At 44.9% G+C, this 22,881-nt stretch overlaps 1 protein-coding gene across 3 annotated transcripts in view; it reads left to right on the top strand.

The window, feature by feature from the left end:
• Positions 1-5,454: 5,454 nt before the first annotated feature.
• Positions 5,455-22,881, top strand: part of ube2d2 (ubiquitin-conjugating enzyme E2D 2 (UBC4/5 homolog, yeast)) — a 44,785-nt gene continuing 27,358 nt past the window's right edge. The window contains exon 1 of one of the 3 annotated variants that reach the window (XM_038795671.1): positions 5,455-5,808. Coding sequence is in view for 2 of the 3 variants with exons in the window: in XM_038795669.1 (XP_038651597.1) it covers positions 16,024-16,083 (60 nt within the window). In the remaining variant the exon portion in view is untranslated. Of the gene's footprint in view, positions 5,809-15,987; positions 16,084-22,881 lie in introns of those variants that run through there. The other 2 variants (XM_038795670.1, XM_038795669.1) reach the window with 2 other exon arrangements.

A 22,881-nucleotide genomic window follows, 5' to 3' on the forward strand; every position in this document is an offset into this window, starting at 1 on the left:
CTCTCTAGTGAATACTGAAGCAAAATATTCATTCAGGGCCTCCCCTACCTCCTCAGACTCTCGGCGCAAGTTCCCTCCACTATCCCTGATTGGCCCTACTCTCACTCTGATCATCCTCTTATTTCTCACATAAGTATAGAATGCCTTGGGGTTTTCCCTAATCCTTCCCACCAGGGCTTTTTCATGCCGCCTTCTAGCTCTCCTAGGTCTATTTTTGAGTTCCTTCCTGGCTACCTTGTAACCCTCTATGCCAAATTAGATCCTTGCTTCCTCAACCTTACGTAAGCTTCTTTCTTCCTCTTTTTAAAAAAAAATCTCCTCTCCCCCACCCACCTGCTCAGCTCCATCTTCTTTATTTTAGAGTGCCCAATTCATTTTTTCCAATTAAGGGGCAATTTAGCGTGGCCAATCCACCTACCCTGCACATCTTTGGATTGTGGGGTGAAACCCACACAAACACGGGGAGAATGTGCAAACTCCACACGGACAGTGATCCAGAGCCGAACATGGGACCTCGGCGCCGTGAGGCAGCAAAGCTATCCACTGCACCACCGTGCTGCCCTTCCTTCTTCCGCTTGACTAGAAGCTCCACTCTCTTGTTATCCAAGGCTCCTTCACCTTACCATTCCTTCCTTCTCAGTGGGACAAAACTATCCTGCACTTGCAGCAAGTGCTCCTCAAACAACCACCACATTACCGTTGTGCATTTCCCTGAGAAGAACTGTTCCCAATTTATGCTTCTCAACTCCTGTCCAATAGCAGTATAATTTTCCTTCCCCAATTAAATATCTTCCCATACTGTCTGTTCCTATCCCTTTCCATGACTATGGTAAAGTTCAAAGCATTGTGGTCACTGTCACTGAAATGCTCTCCCACTGAGACATCTGGGGCGCAATTCTCCGCACTCACGACGGTGCGGAGAATAGCGGGGTTCGTAAAATTTTACGGCCACGCTAGTCTGACGCCCTCCCGCTATTCTCCCCCCCCCCCCCCCCCACGCCTGACTCCCGATACGAATCGCTGCTGCTGTTTTTTTACGGCCAGCAGCGATTCTCAGCTGGCCGATGGGCCGAGTTCCAAGCCCTTTACAGACGTTTTTACGAACGGCAAACACACCTGGTCTGTCCGTTCGTAAAAACGGCTGTAAAGTGCCGATTTTTAAAACCATGGCACCGATTGGCACGGCAGTACCACGGCCGTGCCAAGGGTGCCATGGGCCGCGATCGCGGGCCCGATACCCGCGCACTCTTTGTCCTTCCGCCGCCCCGCTGTATCACTTCGCGGGGCGGCTGAGGGGCATCCCGGCCCGCGCATGCGCGGGTTTCGCGCAGATGCGCGATGACGTCATCCGCGCATGCGCGGGTTGGAGTCTTCCAATCCGCGCATGAGCGGCTGACGTCATGTGACGCGTCAGCTGGCGCAAACTCTGGCAAGCGGGCTTAACGGAATTCGTTAAGCCCGCGATGCCGGAGTTTACGGCGGCGGCATGCTAGCCCCGACCGGGGACCAGAATCGGTTCCCGGTCGGGGAGGGGGAGGCTGGCGTCAAACCCGCCCGGATTTGACGCCAGCCTTACGATTTCTCCCTCTCTGGGAGAATCGCTCCCCTGGCACCTGGCCTGGTTCATTGCCAAGCACCAAATCCAATATGGCCTTCCCATTAGTCAGTCTATCTCCATATTGAATCAGGAATCCTTCCTGGACACACCTGACAAAATCTGTTCCATCCAAACCATTTTGACTAAGGAGGTTACAGTTAATATTAGGGAAGTTGAAGTTACCCATGACAACAATTGTTACTTCTGCAACTTTCCAAGATCTGCCGCCCAATCTGTTCCTCCATCTCTCTGCTGCTATTGGGGGAGGGGGGGGAGGGGGGGGGGGGTCTATACAAAACTTCCAATAAATTGACTGCTGCTTTCTTGTTTCTGATTTCCACCCATACTGACTCAGTGGACAAACCGTCCTCGACTACCTCCTTTTCTGCAGCTGTGATTCAATCCCTAATTAACAGTGCTACTCCCTCTCCTTTTACCTCCCTCCCTATACTTCTTAAAACATCTAAACCCCGCAACATCTAACAACCATTCCTGGCCCTGTGAAATCCATGTCTCCCTAATGGACACAACATCATAGTTCCAAGTGCTGACCCATGCTCCAAGTTCATCTCCCTTATTCCTGACACTCCTTGCAATGAAACAGACACACTTTAACCCATCCCACTGAGTGCAACTTTGCCCTATCAACTGTCTATCCTGCCTCACAGACTCGCTGCATACTATTTCTGCCTGTTCAACAGCTACCCTATCCTCTGATCTGTAGTTCTGGTTCCCATCCCCCTGCCAAACTAGTTTAAACCCTCCCGAAGAGCTCCAGCAAACCTCCCGCCCAGGATATTGGTGCCCCTCCAGTTTAGGTGCAACCCGTCCTACATGTACAGGTCCCACCTTCCCCAGAAGGTATCCCAATGATCTACCCATCTGAAGCCTTCCCGCCTGCACCAGCCCTGTAGCCACGTGTTCAGCTGCACTCGCTCTCCATCCCTTGCCTCATTAGCACGTGGCACGGAGAGCAATCGTGAGATTACTACTCTGCTCGTTCTGCTCTTTAGCTTCCAACCTAACTCACTAAAATCACATTTTTGGTCCTCATCCCTTTTCTTAGCTATGTCGTTGGTGCCTATGTGCCCCGATCTCTAAGTGAGCTTGAGGGGTCCCCCCCAAGTGTCTACCCTGTTATGGGATCACTGAGGTCCCCCCTTTCCAGGCCTTTCCACACCCCCCTCCCGTTCAAGGCTCCCATCCGTCACCCTCTCCAACCTTCCAGAGGCCCTTCATATCTGCCTTTCACAACCCCCCTCATCCCTCCTCTCATGGACCCTTGGCAGTGCCACCTGCACACCATGGCAGTGTCAGGATAGCAGCACCAACTTGCCCAGGTGCCAGAGGGTGCCACCCTGCCCTGACACCTGGTCCACGTTTGTGTGGACCAATACTATTATGCGCCCACATGACCTCTCACTGGGGAGCCAGTTAGATCATAGGAGGCTGTTAGATCAAGCTTCCATCTCACTAATGAGATGGAGATTGTCCTTAATTGGCCTCAATTAGTATCACACCATGTCTCGGCTGGATCCAGATCTTGCCAACGGGAGCGGGCCAACTAGATCACAAATTATGGTTCCCAATTTGTGTCTCTCCCACAATCGAACCAGCCCACACTGGTCCTCGCCGGGCACAACAGACCGTTAAATCGTACCCAACATATTTGCAACAGAGGCACTTCAAACAAAAATAAATTATTTTTAAAAAATTCTAGCTTTAAACAATGATGCAGTGATTAATGCAGAAAAAAGAACAGGCATAATGGATATTTATTTATGTTGGAACCACACTGTACAGTTGTTGGCAAATGGTTACATTTGGGAATTATATGTTGCATGTACCATTCAGATTTTTAAAAAGTGGAGATTTTACACTTGTCTCCCTGCTACAAAATGCTTTCTACAAAGTAAAAAAATTACAATGTGAAACAATTCCAATAAACAGCTTGATCCTGGGTTGGTACAAAATAAGCAAACAGTATCACTTGATGAAAGCAAGAGCCAATATTTTACACAAATAAGTTGTGCAAAAATTAGCTCTGACATTCATAAATGGATACAATCTGCACTGGTTGCATATTTATTTACACTTATAGTTAATACTATGCTTACAATAACAAGTGATGCATTCCTGAAGTCCGACCAAGGTCAGATATTAACTTGATCAGATTTCTCATTTGAAAATATATATAATCCAGAACTGCCAAGCATCACCCACTAGTACCAAAATCTTATTTCTAGGTCTGAAAAAAAAATCCTTTTGACATGCCAGTTTTAGAAAGATAAAAACCTCATATTTGGATATCAAAAGTTGTCCATTCTTTTTTGCCATTTCTTGTAAAAACTTAAATGCCATCAATAATGTTTCCCCAAAGAGGAAGATTGTGTTCCTGCCCCTCACTCCCCAGGCTGAGGCAGAGCTAGACTCCCCCCCCCCCCCCCCCCCCGAATGAGACAGAGCCACAACGGGCAATATGACTCCTTGGGGGTGAGAGACATAAGGAGTCACGCTCCTGCAGCTGCTGACTCTGCTACCCAGAGGGTGAGACAGAGCCACTCTGAGTGATGCTTCACCTGTGGGACCATCCCTCCCCATGGTGAGACAGAGCCACTTTGAGTGATGCTTCACCTGTGGGACCATCCCTCCCCAAGGTGAGACAGAGCCACTCTGAGTGATTTGGGACCATCCCTCCCCACGGTGAGACAGAGCCACTTTGAGTGATGCTTCACCTGTGGGACCATCCCTCCCCACAGTGAGACAGAGCCACTTTGAGTGATGCTTCACCTAGAACATAGAACATAGAACAGTACAGCACAGAACAGGCCCTTCGGCCCTCGATGTTGTGCCGAGCAATGATCACCCTACTTAAACCCACGTAACCCGTATACCCGTAACCCAACAATCCCCCCATTAACCTGACACTACGGGCAATTTAGCATGGCCAATCCACCTAACCCGCACATCTTTGGACTGTGGGAGGAAACCGGAGCACCCGGAGGAAACCCACGCACAGGGAGGACGTGCAGACGCCACACAGACAGTGACCCAGCCGGGAATCGAACCTGGGACCCTGGAGCTGTGAAGCATTGATGCTAACCACCATGCTACCTGTGGGACTATCCCTTCCCATGGTGAGACAGAGCCACTCTGAGTGATGTGGGACCATCCCTCCCCAGGGTGAGACAGAGCCACTCTGAGCGATGTGGGACCATCCCTCCCCACAGTGAGACAGAGCCACTTTGAGTGATGCTTCACCTGTGGGACTATCCCTTCCCACGGTGAGACAGAGCCACTCTGAGCGATGTGGGACCATCCCTCCCCAGGGTGAGACAGAGCCACTCTGAGCGATGCTTCACCTATGGGACCATCCCTCCCCAGGGTGAGACAGAGCCACTCTGAGTGATGTGGGACCATCCCTCCCCAGGGTGAGACAGAGTGACTCTTAGTCTAAGTGATACTTCACCTGTGGGACCATCTCTCCCCAGGGTGAGACAGAGTCACACAGAGTGATACTCCAGCTGCAGACTCCCAGGAGTAAGTCAGCCCCACTCTGAAATACTCCTCCTGTCACACCCCACCCAGGGTGAGACACAGCCCCACTCGGAGTGATACACCCCAGGGTGAGACCCTCCCTCCTTGTGTCGCCGGCGTTGCCCAGGTCGCCCGCCTGCACTGCGCACGCGCGGTTGGCCTTGGTGTACATCTCGCGAGAGCTGGGAGACAATCGAACCGAATCACCGCTCCCCGATCGGTCCGCCGCTTACTTCCTTTTCCAAGGGGGGGGAGCAGCTGGTTCACTGCTTAAAACCGGGCTGGAGCCCAGGAAGGAGGGTGGGGTTAAAAAGTGCAGGAGATACACATCCAAAGTCAACCCAGAAACAGAATTACAACGCAGGGAGCAGCGAGGCGGGCGATTAATAAAGGAAACGAGCGGGGTTGTGTGGATTGAGTGTGTGTTTTTTCTCCTTCGCTGCAGCTGGCGGAGGGATACGCTGGGACTACTTTATAGCGGCCGGTCCCTTCCTTCCATTTTCTCGGTTTCTCCGAGCGGACTCGGCGGCTTTCCCGGGTTCGCCTTTAAACCCGGTTATTGTCAGCAGAGAGGGAGAGAGCAGCCCAGCCCAGCCCAGCCACACAGCCCAGTCCGCTAAACACACCCACAACCGCCCGGCACACCTAACATGGCTCTCAAAAGAATCCACAAGGTAATGGGGGAAGCGGCGCCCACACTCTCCGTTTATTGTTTCTACGCCTCCTCTCTCCCTCCCCAGTGTGTGTTTTTATTAAGGATCCTTCCCCCCCCCCCCTCCCCCCTAACCTCCCCCCTAACCTCCCAATCAGGCCCAGGCGGTTCCATCTCCCGATTGTTTCGGCCGCCATTTGCTGTGAGGCCTGCGCAAGGCCTCGGGGAGACTCGGGCCTAATCGTCCCCGGGGGCGGGTTACGGGTCGTTATGGGCGGATTTGGGGGGGAGCGTGTCTCTCTCCGTGGAATGGCTTCCTCCCACCCCGGGAAGAGGAGGAAGTGGCGGTGGTGGTGACTGGGGCTTGCGGTTTCCAGCTGGAGGCTCCGGGGAAGGGAGCCACCGTTACAAAATGTCATTATGACAGCCCTTGAACGCCGTCTTTGCTGCAGGGCGATTGCACCGAGTCGGCACTCGCCCGGGGCCCGATTGTTGGAAAGGGGCCGGAGGCTGGGACCCGGCCCGCCGGGCTGAGGGCGATGGTTGAGGACACCAGGCCCCGGGCGCCCATTTCTTTAATGCTCACTCTGGAAGTTGTTGGCCCCTGCGTCCTGTTTCCATGTGCGCTGTTTAAATTCTCCCCTCCGATCTGTCAGTCACCCCCCCCCCCCCCCCCCGCCAAAAAAAAGAAATCAAAATCGATCTCCATTCTTCCTGTCCTACTTGACAAGTAGGAACTGGAGGAATCAAGTGCAACTTTGTAATGGATGATGAAATGAGGTTTTTAATTTGATTATCGCGATGGAGGTGATTCTGTTGGTTTTGGGGAAAGCTGATCAAATGGACATTGAAGGTGCAAGTTTTTATTGGCGAAACTGCGTATTTAATGTTTAGATTCTGCCAAAGGAAAATTAAAACAAATCAGATAAAAGTTGCGAACCAGTTCAGCCCTATAATCTACAGCTGATGTGCTGTTGTCGCTACCTGGAATTTTGATAATACGGATAGGGAGCATAAGGCTGTTGAGAGTTTCTGGTTCACTTTTTAATTGAACCAAAGCTGGTTGCTAAGAGTTTAATATTATGCTTTGTATTGATTTATTTATTTATTTTTGACTTCAAAATGTGTTCATGTATATAGTAAATTTCACATCTTTGTGGTCTCTTGTTATGTTAGTACGTTATTTTTCATAAATACCCACTTATATGAGTTAAATTTTGTCAAATAAATATCAGCATACCGTTTTTGTTTAACTCCTGACCTAACACAATTGGTGAAGTTTTGTGTATTGACAATTGAGGTCGAATGGCCTTCAAGTTCAGGATGATCACAATGAGAATTTACAATTTCAAAAATCTGGCGTTGTATCCTGGTTTGGATTGTGCTCTGTTCTAATCTTTTTGATTATGACTGGTTGAAAATCTGGGAGCGTGGGGAGTTTTAGACTTATCAACTGCTTTTAAGAACTGATGTTCCTCGTGTGTAAACTTTTGTTACTTATGACACCAAGTCCCATGTACCTACACAGACTATCAAATAATGCCTTGAATATTAACATTCTATCGTTCCATGGTCTTGATCTTTTCTATCTCTGCAATCATTTGAGAGCACTACATTTAATTCTGGTCTTTTGCGTATCCCTGATTTCTTTTGCCCTGCCATTGCTAGTCAAGCCATCAGTTATCTGGGCCCTGACCGTTGGAATTCCTTTCCATAACCCCTCCACTTCTCAATGCAAGTCTTTGACCAAACGTTTGACTGGCGCTCATCTGAGTACCATGGGATGGTTTTATTATGTTAAAGTCACTATATAAATGCAAGTTGTTTAATCTGATAAACTGATGTTTTCAGAATTGGTGGTCAGCTTTAACAATTACATGAAGTTTCAATTTAATTTTGCTTTGGGTGTTTGGCAAGATGCTGCAGACTAGCTTAGAAGTCAAAATAATTTGTATACTCTTAAGAAAACATGTTGGTCTTGTCTGAATTGGAATGTTGTGTACAATTCTGGACATTTTTATTAGAAAGATGTGTATGCTTTGGAAAGGGTGCAGTAAAGGGCAACTAAATTAATAGCTGTGATTAGACACCTGAGTTTCCAGGAGAAGCTGTTGTATGAACAGATGCCAAAATGTTTACGCAAGAGCACTGAGGTAATCTTGAGTATCGAAAATCTCGTGACAATTGGCAATCATCGATATATTTAACAAAGTTGCAGATTCAATGAAAAGTAGACATTACTTTAAACTTGAATGAGGGAAGCTTGGAGGCTGAAAACAATTTTGTTTTAGCTAGTTCACACTGAGTGCAAATTGAATGGACTACGATTGGGGCAAATGTACAGGTTGAGTTGTTTCCTGGGTAAAATTTAGAGAGGTATGGTGGTATGCATTTTCTCACCACACTGACAATGAATTGCAGTGATCTTTTCTGATCTGTACACTCTGATCAGACAAATGGGAGTGGTTTGTTTAATTATTTCTTGATGTATATCCTATGACTCATCTACAGGAACTGAGTACATATTTTGGAATGGAAGATGTTCTTCACATGAGATCCCATTCTCTCACTTCTCTCTGCTTGTTATTTTTTTTTCTCTTTTCTTTTTATAAATTTAGAGTACCCAATTCATTTTTTCTAATTAAGGGGCAATTTAGCATGGCCAATCCACCTAACCACATCTTTGGGTTGTGGGGGGCGAAACCCACGCAAACACTGGGAGAATGTGCAAACTCCAGACGGACAGTGACCCAGAGCCGGGATCAAACCTGGGACCTCGGCGCCGTGAGGCAACAGGGCTAATCCACTGCACCACCGTGCTGCCCCCCCCCCCCCCCCCGCTTGTTTACCATGTTAGCCCCTGCCGAGCAAAATTCTCTTCTGCCGTGCCCCTCCGTATCTCTAACCTTTGGTTTGACAATCCACCGAGAAATCTGCTTTTCCTAATTTGCGTCTCCACTTTCCTTCGCCCCCTGTCTTCAGTCGCCAAGCCGCTCAAATTCCTTTGCCCCCCCTCCCCCCAAATCAAGAAAAACCTTTATCTCTTCCTCTCTAAGATGTGCATTAAAACCTACCTCCTTTGACCAAGCCCTTGATCGCCTGTCTTAATATCCTCTCGTGAGTCAGTGTTAGATTTTGTCTTAACACCTCTGAAATACTTTGGGACATTTTGCAGGATTAAAGCTGCTTTTACAAATGCAAGCTGTTTCCAGTTAACGATGTAGCCCTTTCTGATGCTCTTTTTGGTGCTCTTTTTTAAGATCAAATGCATTTAATTGTCAATGTATATTTTAAAAATACTTTCCATTGTAGTTAATTCCGGAATTGATCAAGTGGTTTTACAGAACAGTGTAACATCATGTGTAACTTTTCAAATATTTTTAAATGGCGCTTCTCTCTCAACCGGTACAGTCTTAGTTTGCTCCTTTCATCTGTAGGGAAACAGATCCGCAAGGGTCAGTGCTGGGACCTTTGCTGTTTGTAGTATATATAAATGATTTGGAGGTAAATGTAATTGGTCTGATTAGTAAGTTTGCGGACGACAAAAATTGGTGGATTTGGAGGTAAATGTAACTGGTCTGATTAGTACGTTTGCGGACAACAAAGGTTGGTGGAATTGCAGATAGTGATGAGGACTGTCCGAGGATACAGCAGGATTTAGATCGTTTGGAGACTTGGGCAGAGAGATGGCAGATGGAGTTTAATCCGGACAAATGTGAGGTAATGCTTTTTGGAAGGTCTAATACAGGTAGAGAATATACAGTGAATGGTAGAACTCTCAAGAGTATTGACAGTCAGAGTTCGGGGTGTATAGGTCCACAGGTCACTGAAAGGGGCAACACAGGTGTAGAAGGTAGTCAAGACGCCATGCGGCATGCTTGCCTTCATTGGCCAGGGCATTGAGTATAAAAATTGGCAAGTCATGTTGCAGCTGTATAGAACCTCAGTTGGGCCACACTTGGAGTATAGTGTTCAATTCTGGTCGCCACACTACCAGAAGGATGTGGAGGCTTTAGAGCGGGTACAGAAGAGATTTACCAGGATGTTGTCTGGTATGGAGGGCATTAGCTATGAGGAGAGGTTGAATAAACGTGGTTTGTTCTCACTGGAACGACAGAGGTTGAGGGGTGACCTGATAGAGGTCTACAAAATTTATGAAGGGCATAGACAGAGTGGATAGTCAGATACTTTTTCCCAGGGTAGAGGGGTCAATTATGAGAGGGCATAGGTTTAAAGTGCGAGGGGCAAGGTTTAGAGGAGATGTATGAGGCAAGATTTTTACACGGGTTAGTGGGTGCCTGGAACGCACTGCTTGAGGAGGTGGTGAAAGCAGGGACGATAGTGACGTTTAAGGGGCATCTTGACAAATACATGAATACGATGGGAACAGAGGGATATGACCCCGGAAGTGTAGAAGATTTTAGTTTAGACTGGCAGCATGGTCGGCGCGGGCTTGGAGGGCTGAAGGGCCTTTCCTGTGCTGTAGTTTTCTTTGTTCTAGATACTGCAGTTTCTACTTGACACTATTATGTCCTTATAAATGGATTGCAGAGCCCTTAGCTTGGAACCTGGTGCTATATGTTGCTGGGATTAGCCTGTGTAAACTGATGGTTCCTTGCAAAAATTTGATAAGCTGAGTACCTAGTCTTTTATCTGAAATGAGTGTACCAACTATTAAAGAATATTAAAAATATGAAACTGGCTATTTGATTTGTCAAATCTGTTGGTATTCTCCATCTGTCGCACGTCTATTGCTTTCCAAATGGTTCCTTGTATTCAATTTTTTGAGCAATATTTATTAAAACCTCTGTTTCAGACAGAAGAGTTAATAGTAGCCGACTGAGTTTTCAGAACTTATAAAAATTGTTGTTTGTAATTTTGACATTTCTGCTCACTGTACCATCTCACTAGTTAAACCCACCATAATAGGCTTGCTTGACTCTAATGGAGATTCTGTTATTCTCTTCTACCTCCTATAGTTAAACGGCCTAGGCCATTCATCTACTATTGTTTGTAAAAATTGCATTTCTAATGACTGTCATGCCATTTCTTTTTTTTAATCTAAGTGTACTGGAGAGTTTATTTCACTTTGTACTTCCTGGAAAGAGAGTGCGAAGTGATCAAGATTCTTATTCCTAATTGATATTCAGTAGGTATTTTGGGAATGGCAGAATCAATGCTAGCTTTGGAACCAAGATTCAGCAGCTTTTGGATACTTGCTGGTTAGACGTGTGTGTGTGTGTGTGTGTGTGTGTGTGTGTGAAGAATGAGGTACACAAAGCCTAACAACACCTGTGGCACTATACCTCAACAAATGTGTACGGCAAATGAAGGAGGACATTAAGTTTTGAACTGTTCCATTAAATTCCCAAAGGAGATCCTAGATCCAAAGAGAGGCTCACCGGATGTCTAATGTCAGAATACACCACATGTAAAAATGCCAAGTTTCTGTTCCTGATTTCACTTTTTCGAATTGGACATATAATAATATAAGAACTTGGGGGTTGTGTTTCGTAACAAATGCCTGCTTATTCTCTGCTTTGTTCATACTTGAAAATGATGTCTCCAGACTATGTTGGGGGTGTAATCTTCTCCAATATGCAATGCTTTTGAGAACATGGTGAGAATTCTTCACTTAAATTCCCAAACTAGTACCAAAATAAGTGTCACCCGAGAGGTTGCTAAAGTGTGTTTTATTGCATGTCTGGGTCAAGTTAAATTGGTGCCAAGTCACTTTCATTCTTCACCCAATCTTTGTTCTGCAAATATGTGAACAAGGTATTTGCTTTGGGGAACTTTGGTAATTGAAACTTGCAAAATAGATTTAATTATTTATTTGAGCAATAGTTCTGTTTGTACCACCCTTGCCAAAAAGAATGGGGGTTTTGAAACTTCTGGTGGAATTCTACTCTCTGCAGTTTGCTTCATTTCCGATATTGTTTCATACCACCTGCTTCAAAACAAATATAGTATTGATGTTTGTCAATTTGAGATAACCTGGAATGTAATTAAATAATACAAAAAGTTGTAAGGCTGAAATCTTGGATTGTATAATACAATGAGGGCCGTGTACCTGAGCTAGATGAGCAAAGATATTAAGGGATATGAGCCAACGGCAGGTATATGGAGTTAGGCCACAGATCAGCCATGATCTCATTAAATGGCGGGACAGGCTCGAGGGGCTGAATGGCCGACTCCTGTTCCTATGTTCCCTTCTCGATCTGGAATCTGCCATGGTTGCACTGCGTTTCTTTGCAATAATCAAAGCTCTGTCAAATCGTGATGAATTAAATTTTCCTGCTCTAGTACTGACCTTACCAATTTGATCCATGTGTGAAGCCTTGGTCCAAGAAATATATTTATTAACATTATCCTTAGGCAGGTTACCCAAGGCAAATGACAAGAATTTTACTTGAATTGTTGGGCAAGATGTTTCAATTGCTCAGTGTGGATCTTTTTCTGCTGACTGTGGAATTCATAAACCATGGTTTATAGAGCTCAGAACTTGATCTCTGAAATGCTATGGTGTAGCAATTGATGTACTGTTTTATAATGGTCCTGTGAAGTACCGTGCAACATTTTATTACACTGGTGTTCAGACCAAAGAATTGCCAAATAGTTTAAAATTATATACTGGGCAATGTTCATCTTTGAGAAGAGAAAACAAGCTATTGGGTTTGCTGTTGTCCAATTTACCATGTGTCTGATTCTAGGCCAATTTTCCACCCTGACTGAAAGTTACCCCTTTTGTCATTTCGCAAGGGTTTTTAATGCTAGTTTTTACTTTGTGAGCAACACATACAGATGAGAATCATGGTTGTTTCTGGTCCCTTCAGATCTTGCTAAACATAACCTTTGCACCCAGTGCATTCTAGTTCTGTTCATTGGACTCTCAATGGCCTTTCTGTCTGCTGGAATATGAAATGGTATTGTAGTGCAGGCTACCAGGAATTGTTTTGGCTCAGCTGACTTATGGGTGGAAGTTCTTTGTTAAATTGAATATTGTATGGCCTTTCCAGGTGAGTGCAAATAATTGGCAGGTTTGGGAACAACTTTCCCCTTGGATCAGCACTTCTGTTTTGTTTTGATTTTCTGCAAAATTCTTCTAAGTGTGCTGTTGAGAAACATTGCAACATTAAGTTGGCCATACAGATGGCGTAAGTTTTAGATGTGGGGTGAATAGTTCACAATGGCTGTTTTCCCCAAACTTCAATTTTTCATGTTTTAAGAGCTTCCAAAAGTGCAGAAACTGGGGCAGTAGCAAAGTGGTTAGCACTGCTGCTTCACAGCACCAGGGTCCCAGGTTCGATTCCCGGCCTGGGTCACTGTCTGTGTGGAGTCTGCACATTCTCCCCTTGTCTGCGTGGGTTTCCTCTGGGTGCTCTGGGTTCCTCCCACAAGTCCCGAAAGACGTGCTTGTTAGGTGAATTGGACATTCTAATTCTCCCTCGGTGTACCCGAACAGATTCCAGAATGTGGTGACTAGGGGTTTTCACAGTAACTTAATTGCAGTGTTAATGTAAGCCTACTTGTGACAATAAAGATTATTATTATGAGGAATAATTATAGGGTTAGCACAGTTGTGTCACCGCTTCAGGATCCTAGGTTCGATTACCGGCTTGGGTCATTGTCTGTGCGGAGTCTGCACGTTCTCCTTGTGCCTGTGTGGGTTTCCTCCGGGTGCCCCGGTTTCCTCCCACAGTCCAAAGATGCGCAGGTTAGGTGGATTGGCCATGATAAAATTGCCCTTTGTGTCCAAAAAAGGTTAGGTGTGGTTACTGGGTGATGCGCATAGAGTGGAGGTGTGGGCTTAAGTGGGGTGCTCTTTCCAAGGGCCAGTGCAGACTCGATGGGCCAAATGGTCTCCTTCTGCACTGTAAATTCTATGAATGTAAACAGGGAAGTTTTCAGTGTTAATCTCCTTGTCAGTGCCAGCAGTCTGCAAGAGCAAACCAGCTAGTCCCACTCCCCAACCCTGTCCCTGTAGTGTAGCAAATATTTTCCGGTCAGTTGCTTACCCGGTTCCCTTTTGAAAGCCAGATTGAATCTGCCTCCAGCACCTTCAGGCAGTGAATTCCAGAGCAGTGAAATTTAATCTCAAATCGATAGGCATTCTTTAATCTTTCAACAAAATGAAACTGGAAATGCAACTTTTAAACTATTTCCTATAATTTTGAGTGCGTAGGTAATTTATTTGTGCATGGCTCCATGTTTTTAGAGACACGTGAAATAATTTAAAGGGACCGGCTTGTGGGCATATTGGGGTTGCTGTACAGTTGTGCAGATTAGAGGGAACATTGCATGTAACTTTGATCTATTTGATTGTGCATTCCTTTTTTGAAAAAAATTAGATTATCCAATTCTGTTTTTGTTTCCCAATTAAGGGGCAACTTAGTGTGGCCAATTCACCTACCTTGCACATCTTTTTGGTTGTGGGGGTAAGACCCATGCAGACACGGAGAGAATGTGCAATCTTCACGTGGACAGTGACCTGGGGCCGGGATCAAACCCGGGTCGTCTGCCCGAAGGGACCAGTGCTATCCACTGCGCCCGTGTTGCCCCTTATTTTATTGTACATTTCTGACTTGCAAATACTGAAGCCCTAAAACTATTGTTTTTTTTTTTGCCCCCTGGTTAAACTTTACTTTTAAATGGAGTTGAAATGTAAATGCTCAATGCACTGTTTGGTCCCCTGACTCTGCTGGCTAGCTGTGTGCTAACACAATCCAAAACTATTCCCCCATACTTGTCTTCCTGTGCGTCAAATTATTATCCAACTTTCAATTAAAAAATGTAATAGTGTTTAGCACAGCCACTCCTTGTTCAGGGAGTTATAAAAATGCATTATCAAGGCATTTCTCGTAACCTTCCAAAGATTGCTTTACAATTTTGCTTTGAATACCCTCTGATTGTTGCTCTGATTGGGATAGACAACATTCATTGTCCGAAAATTCTCTATTTGGCCTTTTCTGCTATAATGGAAATAATTTAAGTTGGCATCATGATGAATCAATGCTGTGCACTATTTATTTGCATAATTGTGGGGCAGCCCAGTGGCTAGCACTGCTGCCTCACAGATCCAGGGATCCGATTCAATCCCGGCCTTGGGTGTGTCTGTGTGGAGTCGCACTGTCTCCCCATGTCTGCATGGGTTTGTTCCGGTTTCCTCCCACAGTCCAAAGATGTGCAGGTTAGGTGGATTGGCCATGCTAAATTGCCCCATAGCGTCCAAAGGGTTAGGTGGGGTCGCTGGGTTACAGGGATAGGGTGGAGGCGTGGGTTTAAGTAGGGTGCTCTTTCCAAGGACTGGTGCAGACTCAATGGGCCAAATGGCCTCCTTCTGCACTGTAAAATCTATGATTCTAATTGGGCTTTCTGGAATGTATGCATTTTTTTCCAATTAAGGGGCAATTTAGCATGACCAATTCACCTACCCTACACATCTTTGGGTTGTGGGGGTGAGACCCACACAGACCTGGGGAGAATGTGCAAGCTCCACATGGACAGTAACTCAAGGCTGGGATCGAACCTGGGTCCTCAGCGTGTGAGGCAGCAGTGGCAGGAATATATATGTTACTCTAGTCAAATGATTGCTTAAGGAATTTTATTACTGTGGATGCTGGAATCTGAAACGAAATCTGTCCTCCAGACTTAAAACGTTAGCTCCCTTCTTTCCACATGCTGTCATACGTGCTGAGATTCTCCAGTATTTTCTGATTTTGCCTCTGATGTATCTGTTGTCATCTGCCTCCCTAACATCCCCAATTTTACTTGTTTCATTATTAGTGGCTGCTGCTAAGGTGGAATTCCTTCATCTCATTTCCCTCCTTTACAACACCCCTTAAAACTTAACTCTGACCAAGCTTTGGTCTCCTGACCTGATTTCTCCTTATGGGTTGGTGTCTTAGTTTATTCTCCGGTGAAGCACTTGGGATTTTTTCTAATGTTGAAGGATATGTTGTAATGATCTTTAATGATGTGTTTAAAGAAGCAAGTATAAAGGTGAAGAATTCCAAGACTGAATAGATGCTCTTTGCAAGTGTCACATGTGCAGTAGCACATAATATTTGGTATGCATGTTGGCAGCTGTTGTGTGCTATCTCATGACACCAGGCAAATGCCTCGAAGCCCTGAGTGCACACTTGCTTCAGTTACTGATAAAGCCTTTCACTCAGACAGGTGGATTTGAACTCCGTGCATTTTGGGGTGGTAGTACTCAAGTGCTCCAGGGCTCTAAATGGTTATCCAGCAGTGGCACTTGGGGTGCAGTTCGGACTTGTGGAAGAAGCAGGATAAGGTAACCATGAATGAAATAATCTTAAAATCAGTTCCATTTCACCGTTTTATATTTTGCTGAACAACTGCCTCTGAGTCAAAGGGCCATGTAATGTTTCTGCGAAGGCATGCTATTACTTTCTGTTGGCATATTTACAGCAACTGTGCAAGTTGTTATTGGGGGGGGGAGAAGAAAACACTTCAAAAAAGGTTCATGAGAAGGCTCATGCCTTGTCCTCAGTTTTACAAAATGATGCATTTGGCATCAGAAATCATAATTTAGAGAAACATATGTCCCAAGTCATTTCGCCCTGACTGGGCCATTGCTTATGACCATGTGCTTTTAAATCTTCCATTCATTTAAGCAGAACTCGATTTGAACATGCGTTCCTGACTAATAACCAAAATTAATAAATGCACATGAATGACTTTTTTAATGATGGTAGAACTAGCCACAGTAGTATTGGAGCTAATTAGGGTGGACATTTTGTACCCCCACGTTGTGCAATTTAAACTGAGCCAACTGTAACTGAAATGAAAGTTTGTATTTGTTGTTGAAAGTTTCTGAGGAAACTTGAATATGTACTTTTTTTAAAATAGGGAAAAATGCAGGGCTTCTGGGGGAAAAGCAGGGTTAGTTTTTAAGAGCTGGTACAATGATTGACAAAAATAGCTTTCTGTGTTCTATCAGACAGTGCGGGAGGTTGGCACACCAACTAGCTGTACCGCTAGTATAACTAACAGAAGTCATGGAATTCCGGTCCTCAACCCAGGAAAATAATTCTTTCTCATCCTTACCCAATGGTGGCAAGAAATAGTATTAGGTCCGATATCTAGTTGTTTTTCAGATGAGTTTTTGATCAATTCTAACCGAACCAAGTTCAGCAGCTCTGGTAATTTTGAATTCTTCTTTGGCCACAGGAGAGGTGCCAGAGAACTGGAAGACAGCTAATGTGGTGCCATCATTCAAGAAGGGAAGTAGGGACAAACCAGGAAAGGACGGGCCAGTGAGTCCTACTTCAGTGGTAGGGAAACAACTGGAAAAAATCTGAGGGGCAGAATTAATCTCTACTTGGAGAGGCATGAATTAATCCAAGATAATCAGCATAGTTTCGTCAAAGGGAGATAATGTCTTACAAATTTGATTGGAGGTGACTAGATGTGTGGATGAGGGTAGTGCGGTTGATGTAATCTGTGTGGACTAGTAAGGCTTTTTGACAAGGTCCCACATAGGAGGCTGATGAAGGTAAGAGCCCATGGGATCCAGGGCAATTAGACAAACTCTGGCCATTTGACAAACTTGATCCAAGTGGTAGGAGGCAGAGGGTGATGGTTGAAGGTTGTTTATATGACTGGAAGCCTGTGTCCAGAGGTGTTCAGCAGGGTTCAGTTCAATTCCAGGTGTGCGTGACTGGAGTTTGCACTTTCTCCCCATGTCTGAGTGGGTTTCCTCCCACAGTCCAAGCATGTGCAAGTTAGGTGGATTGGCCATATCTTTTTATTAAAACAGTAAAAAATATATACAAGGCCAAACGGTACAAACACTAATTTTGTGTTGGAGAAACAGGGTACCCTCCCCTCTGTACAATGTAAGGGGAAGGGGGGTGGATGTTAAATTGCTCGTTCGAGTCCAGGGATATATGCAGGTCAAGTGGGGTTGCAGGGATAGGATGGGGCCTGATTAGGGAGCTTTTTTGCAGGGTCAATGCAGACTCGATAGGCCACATGGCCTCCTGCACTTGGATTCTATGATTCTGTGAATCTTAATCGTGCAAATTAATACTTGTTTTGACTTTATCAGTGTTTGATGTTCTTGGGAATGCAATTTTCTCTTGGGTTTATAATCACTGCTAGGTTGAGATTTGATCACCTTCTGCACTAAAGCTGCATTTTTCATCACTTCCTGTATTAGCTATTCAGGGACTTGCTTGCAAGAATCCCAGTCAGTGCTAAATTATGGATTATTTTGTGCTGTAGGTGCATTTCCGTTACTAACTAGATTAATTGATTTCTTGTGATTTTTGCAGCCAGTAGATTGAGGATACTTTAATTCAGCTGTTCAGGGCTAGAATCAGTCCATTCCAGAAGTAAGAGTTTGGTGTCACAGACATTTACCACCCAGTTTTCGGAAGATCTTTTGTGACTTTATTATTGTAGCTCATGATACATGGGCAGCACGGTAGCAGAGTGGTTAGCACAGTTATTTCACAGCTCCAGGGTCCCAGGTTCGATTCCCGGCTTGGGTCACTCTGTGTGGAGTTTGCACGTTCTCCCCGTGACTCCGTGGGTTTCCTCCGGGTTCCTCCCACAGTCCAAAGATGTGCAGGTTAGGTGGATTGGCCATGCTAAATTGCCTTTAGTGTCCCAAAAAAAAGATTAATTGGGGTTACTAGGTTAAGGGAATAGGGTGGAGGAGATGTGTGCTTGAGTGGCGTGCTCTTTCCAAAGGCTGGTGCAGACTTGATGGGCTGAATGGCCTCCTTCTGCACTGTAAATTCTATGATCATAATTAATGATGTGAGATTTAACTAAATGTCGCACTGAACTATGCGTATCAAATACAAAAAAGTGGTGGAAATTAAAGAAGTAAAAAGATGGGCTCATAGCCCCATCACGGGACAGACTGGCATATTGTGTCATTTACCTGACTGACCATGTATTTTCTCAAACCCCTCCCCCTTCCCTCATTTTCTCTGATGGTATTCGACTTTCCTTGAACGACATGTCATCTTTTGTTTTCAGACTGCATTTACTGATTGGCCATGTGTATGTAGCTCTCATGCAAGACTGAATTTCTTTACTAATAGCAGAAGTTGCTGCCCTAGCCCTGAATTTGGAGATTTCTCTAGTCTCTTCTATTTCCCCGTTATGCCTTCTTTGAGCTCGTCTTGACTTGTCTCGAGATTCAATTCCTGTTCCCTTGATCCTATTCCCCCTAAGTTGTTGACCACCGACTAAGGGGCAAAAAACCTTACTGGGTGTTATGTATAGAACCTCATACTGTAGTGGTGATGTTGAGAATGGCATTGAACAGATTAGAGACGCATGCGATAAAGGAACAACTGCTGTAGTTTTGGGTGATTTAAAAAAAAAATTAGAGTACCCAATTCATTTCATTTTTTCCAATTAAGTGCCAATTTAGCATGGCCAATCAATCTCACCTGCATATCTTTTGGGTTGTGTGGGCGAAGCCCACGCAAACACTGGGAGAATGTGCAAACTCCACACGGACAGTGACCCAGAGCCGGGATTGAACCTGGGACCTTCGCGCCGTTAGGCAGCAGGGCTAACCCACTGTGCTGCCATTTTGGGTGATTTTAATCTGCATATGGATTGGGCAAACCCGATTACTACTGTAGAGGAGGAATTCCTGGAGTGTATACATGATGGTTTTCTGGACAAATATGTTGATGAATCAACTAGGGAAGAGGTCATCCTCGACTGGGTATTGTGTAATTGATTTGATTGTGAGAGACCCCTTGGCGATGATAGAATTCTTCATCAGCTACTTTAGCTAAGTGGACTGGACAGCTGGTTTGTGATGCAGAACAGGTGCTGGAATGTGGCGACTAGGGGCTTTTCACAGTAACTTCATTGCAGTGTTAATGTAAGCCTACTTGTTTTTTTAATTAAATATATTTATTCAAATTTTCAACGAAACACTCCAAACAGAAAAAGGAATAAAGCACAAAGCAAACAAAAATTATACGTGGGATTTCCAACAAAATACAATAACCCCCATTTAACAAATAAACACGCCAGTAAGGAAAACGGCCCACTCTAATCTAAACAAAAGAAGGAAAACCAACGGTAGTCGATCCATGGCTTACAAGGATTTGGAGTTTGTTTATTGTCACGTGTACCATGGTACAATGAAAAGTATTTTTTCTGCGAGCAGAGCATTAAGTACGTGAAAAGAAAAGGAAATAAAAGAAAATACATAATAGTGCAACACAAGGTACACAATGTAACTACATAGTACCGGGTGAAGCATATAGGGGTGTAGTGTTAATGCGGTCAGTCCATAAGGGGGTCGTTTAGGAGTCTAGTAACAGCAAATTAGAGGTAGTATTAGATCCAAGGCAGAGCCATACAAAATGGCCAGGAAAAACAACAGACTTGAGGAATTGGAGCAGTTTAAGAATTCAGCAAAGGAGAGCCATGGGATTGATTAAGAAGGAGAAAATAGAGTAAGAGAGTAAGCTTCTGGTGAACATAAAAACTGACTGGAAGTGTTTCTATTGGTGTATGAAGAGAAGAGAATTGGTGAAGATAAATGTAGGTCCCTTACAATCAGAAACAGGGGAAATTATATTGGGGAACAAAGAAATGGCTGACCAACTAAATACATAATTTGGTTCTGTCTTCACAAAGAGCACAAATACCAGAAATGTTGGGGAACACGGGGTTTAGTGTGAGGAATTGAAAGAAATCTGTATTTGTTGGGGAAATTGGGATTGAAGGCTGATAAATCCCTAGATCCTGTTAATCTACATCCTAGAGCACTTGAGGAAATGGCCCTAGAAATAGTAGGTGCATTGGTGAACTTGTTCCAAGATTCTATTAGACTCTGGAACAGTTCTGAAAGATTGGTGGATATCTAATGTAACCCCACTATTTAAAAAGGGAGGTAGAGTGAAATCAGGGAATTACGGACGTCAGCGTGGCATTGATGGTGGGGAAAATTCTAGATGCCATTACAAAAGAATTAATAGAAAAGCACTTGGAAAACAGTGGTAGAAGCTGACAGTCAGCACCGATTTACAAAAGGAAAATGATGATTAACAAATCTACTGGAATTTTTCGAGGAAGTGACTCGTATAGTTGATGAGGGCGGTGCCAGTGGATGTTTGAACTTTCAGAAGGCTTTCAACAAAGTCTCAAGAGATTAGTGTGTAAAATTATAGCTCATGGGATTAGGGGTAGTGTATTGAGATGGGTAGGAGACTGGAACCACTCAGAATAAATGGGCCTTTTTCTGAATGGCAGGCAATGACTGATTGGGCACCACAGGCATTTGTGCTGGGACCCCCAGCTTTCGCTATATTAATGATTTGGATGAAGGAACTAAATATGTCCGAATTTGCAGATGACAAAGCTGGGTGGGAGGGTGAGCTGTGAGAAAGATGCAGAAATAGTGTGATTTGTACATGCTGAGTGAGTTGGCAAAAATGTTAGGTTATCCACTTCTTCATATTCAACTTGCACCTCATACTGACATAGTTTACTTGATTAAGATTCAGAACCCAAGTCTCATAATCAACTAATAATCTTTATTATTGTCACAAGTAGGCTTACATTAACACTGCAAATTAGGTTACTGTGAAAATCCCCTAGTCGCCACATGCCAGCGCCTGTTCGATGTCCAATTCATCTAACAAGCATGTCTTTCGGGACTTGTGGGAGGAAATCGGAGCACCCGGAGGAAACCCACTATAGACACAAGGAGAATGTGCAGACTCCGCACAGACAGTGACCCAAGCGGAAATCGAACCTGGGACGCTGGCGCTGTGAAGCAACAGTGTTAACTACTGTGCCATCCTACAATGTCACACTCCATCTTGATGAATTCTTAAAAGCAAAAACAGGAATGGCTATAAATTGCGAGGAGAGTATGCAATGAGACATGGTTGTCATCGGCATGCAGGTGCAGCAGGTAGTGAAGAAGGCAAATGGTATGCTGGCTGCATGAGGATTCGAGTACAGGAGCAGCGATGTCTTGCTGCAATTATACAGGGCCTTGGTAAGGCCACACCTGGAATATTGTGTGCAGTTTTGGTGACCTTATCTGAGGATATTTTGAGAAGGTTTACCAGACTGATGGCAGGAATGACATGTGAGGAGAGATTGAGCCAGTTCTATTTGGATTTCTATTCAGTAGAGTTTGGAAGAATGAGGGGGTTTCTCATCGAAACCTATAAAATTCTAACCGGATTAGACAGGCTGGATGCAGGAAGGATGTTCCCGCTGGTGGGGTTGTCTAGAAACCGGGGCTATATTCTAAGGATATAGGGTAAACCATTTAGGACTGAGATGAGGGAAAATTTCTTCACCCAGAGAGTGGTGAGCTTGTGAAATTTGCTACTATTGGCATCAGGTGAAGCCAAAACATTGTATGTTTTCAAGAGGGTTTAGATATAGCTCTTGGGGCTAAAGGGATCAAAGCGTAAGGGGTGGAGAAAAGTGGGAGCAGGTTATGGAGTTCGATGATCAGCCATGATATTCAGTGGCAGAGTCATTAACTTTGCACCAAACATCCCCAAAGTTTATCCACTATTTACAAAGCACATGTTGAGTATGATGGAATACATTCCATTTGCTTGGGTGAACGCAGCTCCATGGGGTGGCACGGTAACAGCGGTTAGCACTATTGCTTCACAGCGCCAGGGGCCCGGGTTTTATTCCCGGCTTGAGTCACTGTCTACGGAGTCTGCCCGTTCTCCCCGTGCCTACGTTGATTTCCTCCTGGTGTTCTCGTTTCTCCTCTCCAGTCCCGCAAGACGTGCTTGTTTGGCGAATTGGACATTCTGATCTCTCCCTCTTGTACCCGAACAGGCGCTTTAGCGTGGTGACTAGGGGCTTCTCACAGTAACGTCGTTGCAGTGTTAATGCAAGCCTACTTCTGACACTGATAAAGATTATTATTATTAAAGTGGGCACCATGGTTGTGCAGTGGGTTAGCTCTGTGCCTCACGGCGCCAACGTCCCAGGTTCGATCCTGGCTCTGGGTCACTGTCCGTGTGGAGTTTGCACATTCTCCCCATGTTTGCGTGGGTTTCGCCCCCACAACCCAAAAGATGTGCAGGGTAGGTGAATTGGC

This window comes from Scyliorhinus canicula, chromosome 4 (genome assembly GCF_902713615.1).
Source record: "Scyliorhinus canicula chromosome 4, sScyCan1.1, whole genome shotgun sequence".
Classification (NCBI taxonomy): domain Eukaryota; kingdom Metazoa; phylum Chordata; class Chondrichthyes; order Carcharhiniformes; family Scyliorhinidae; genus Scyliorhinus; species Scyliorhinus canicula.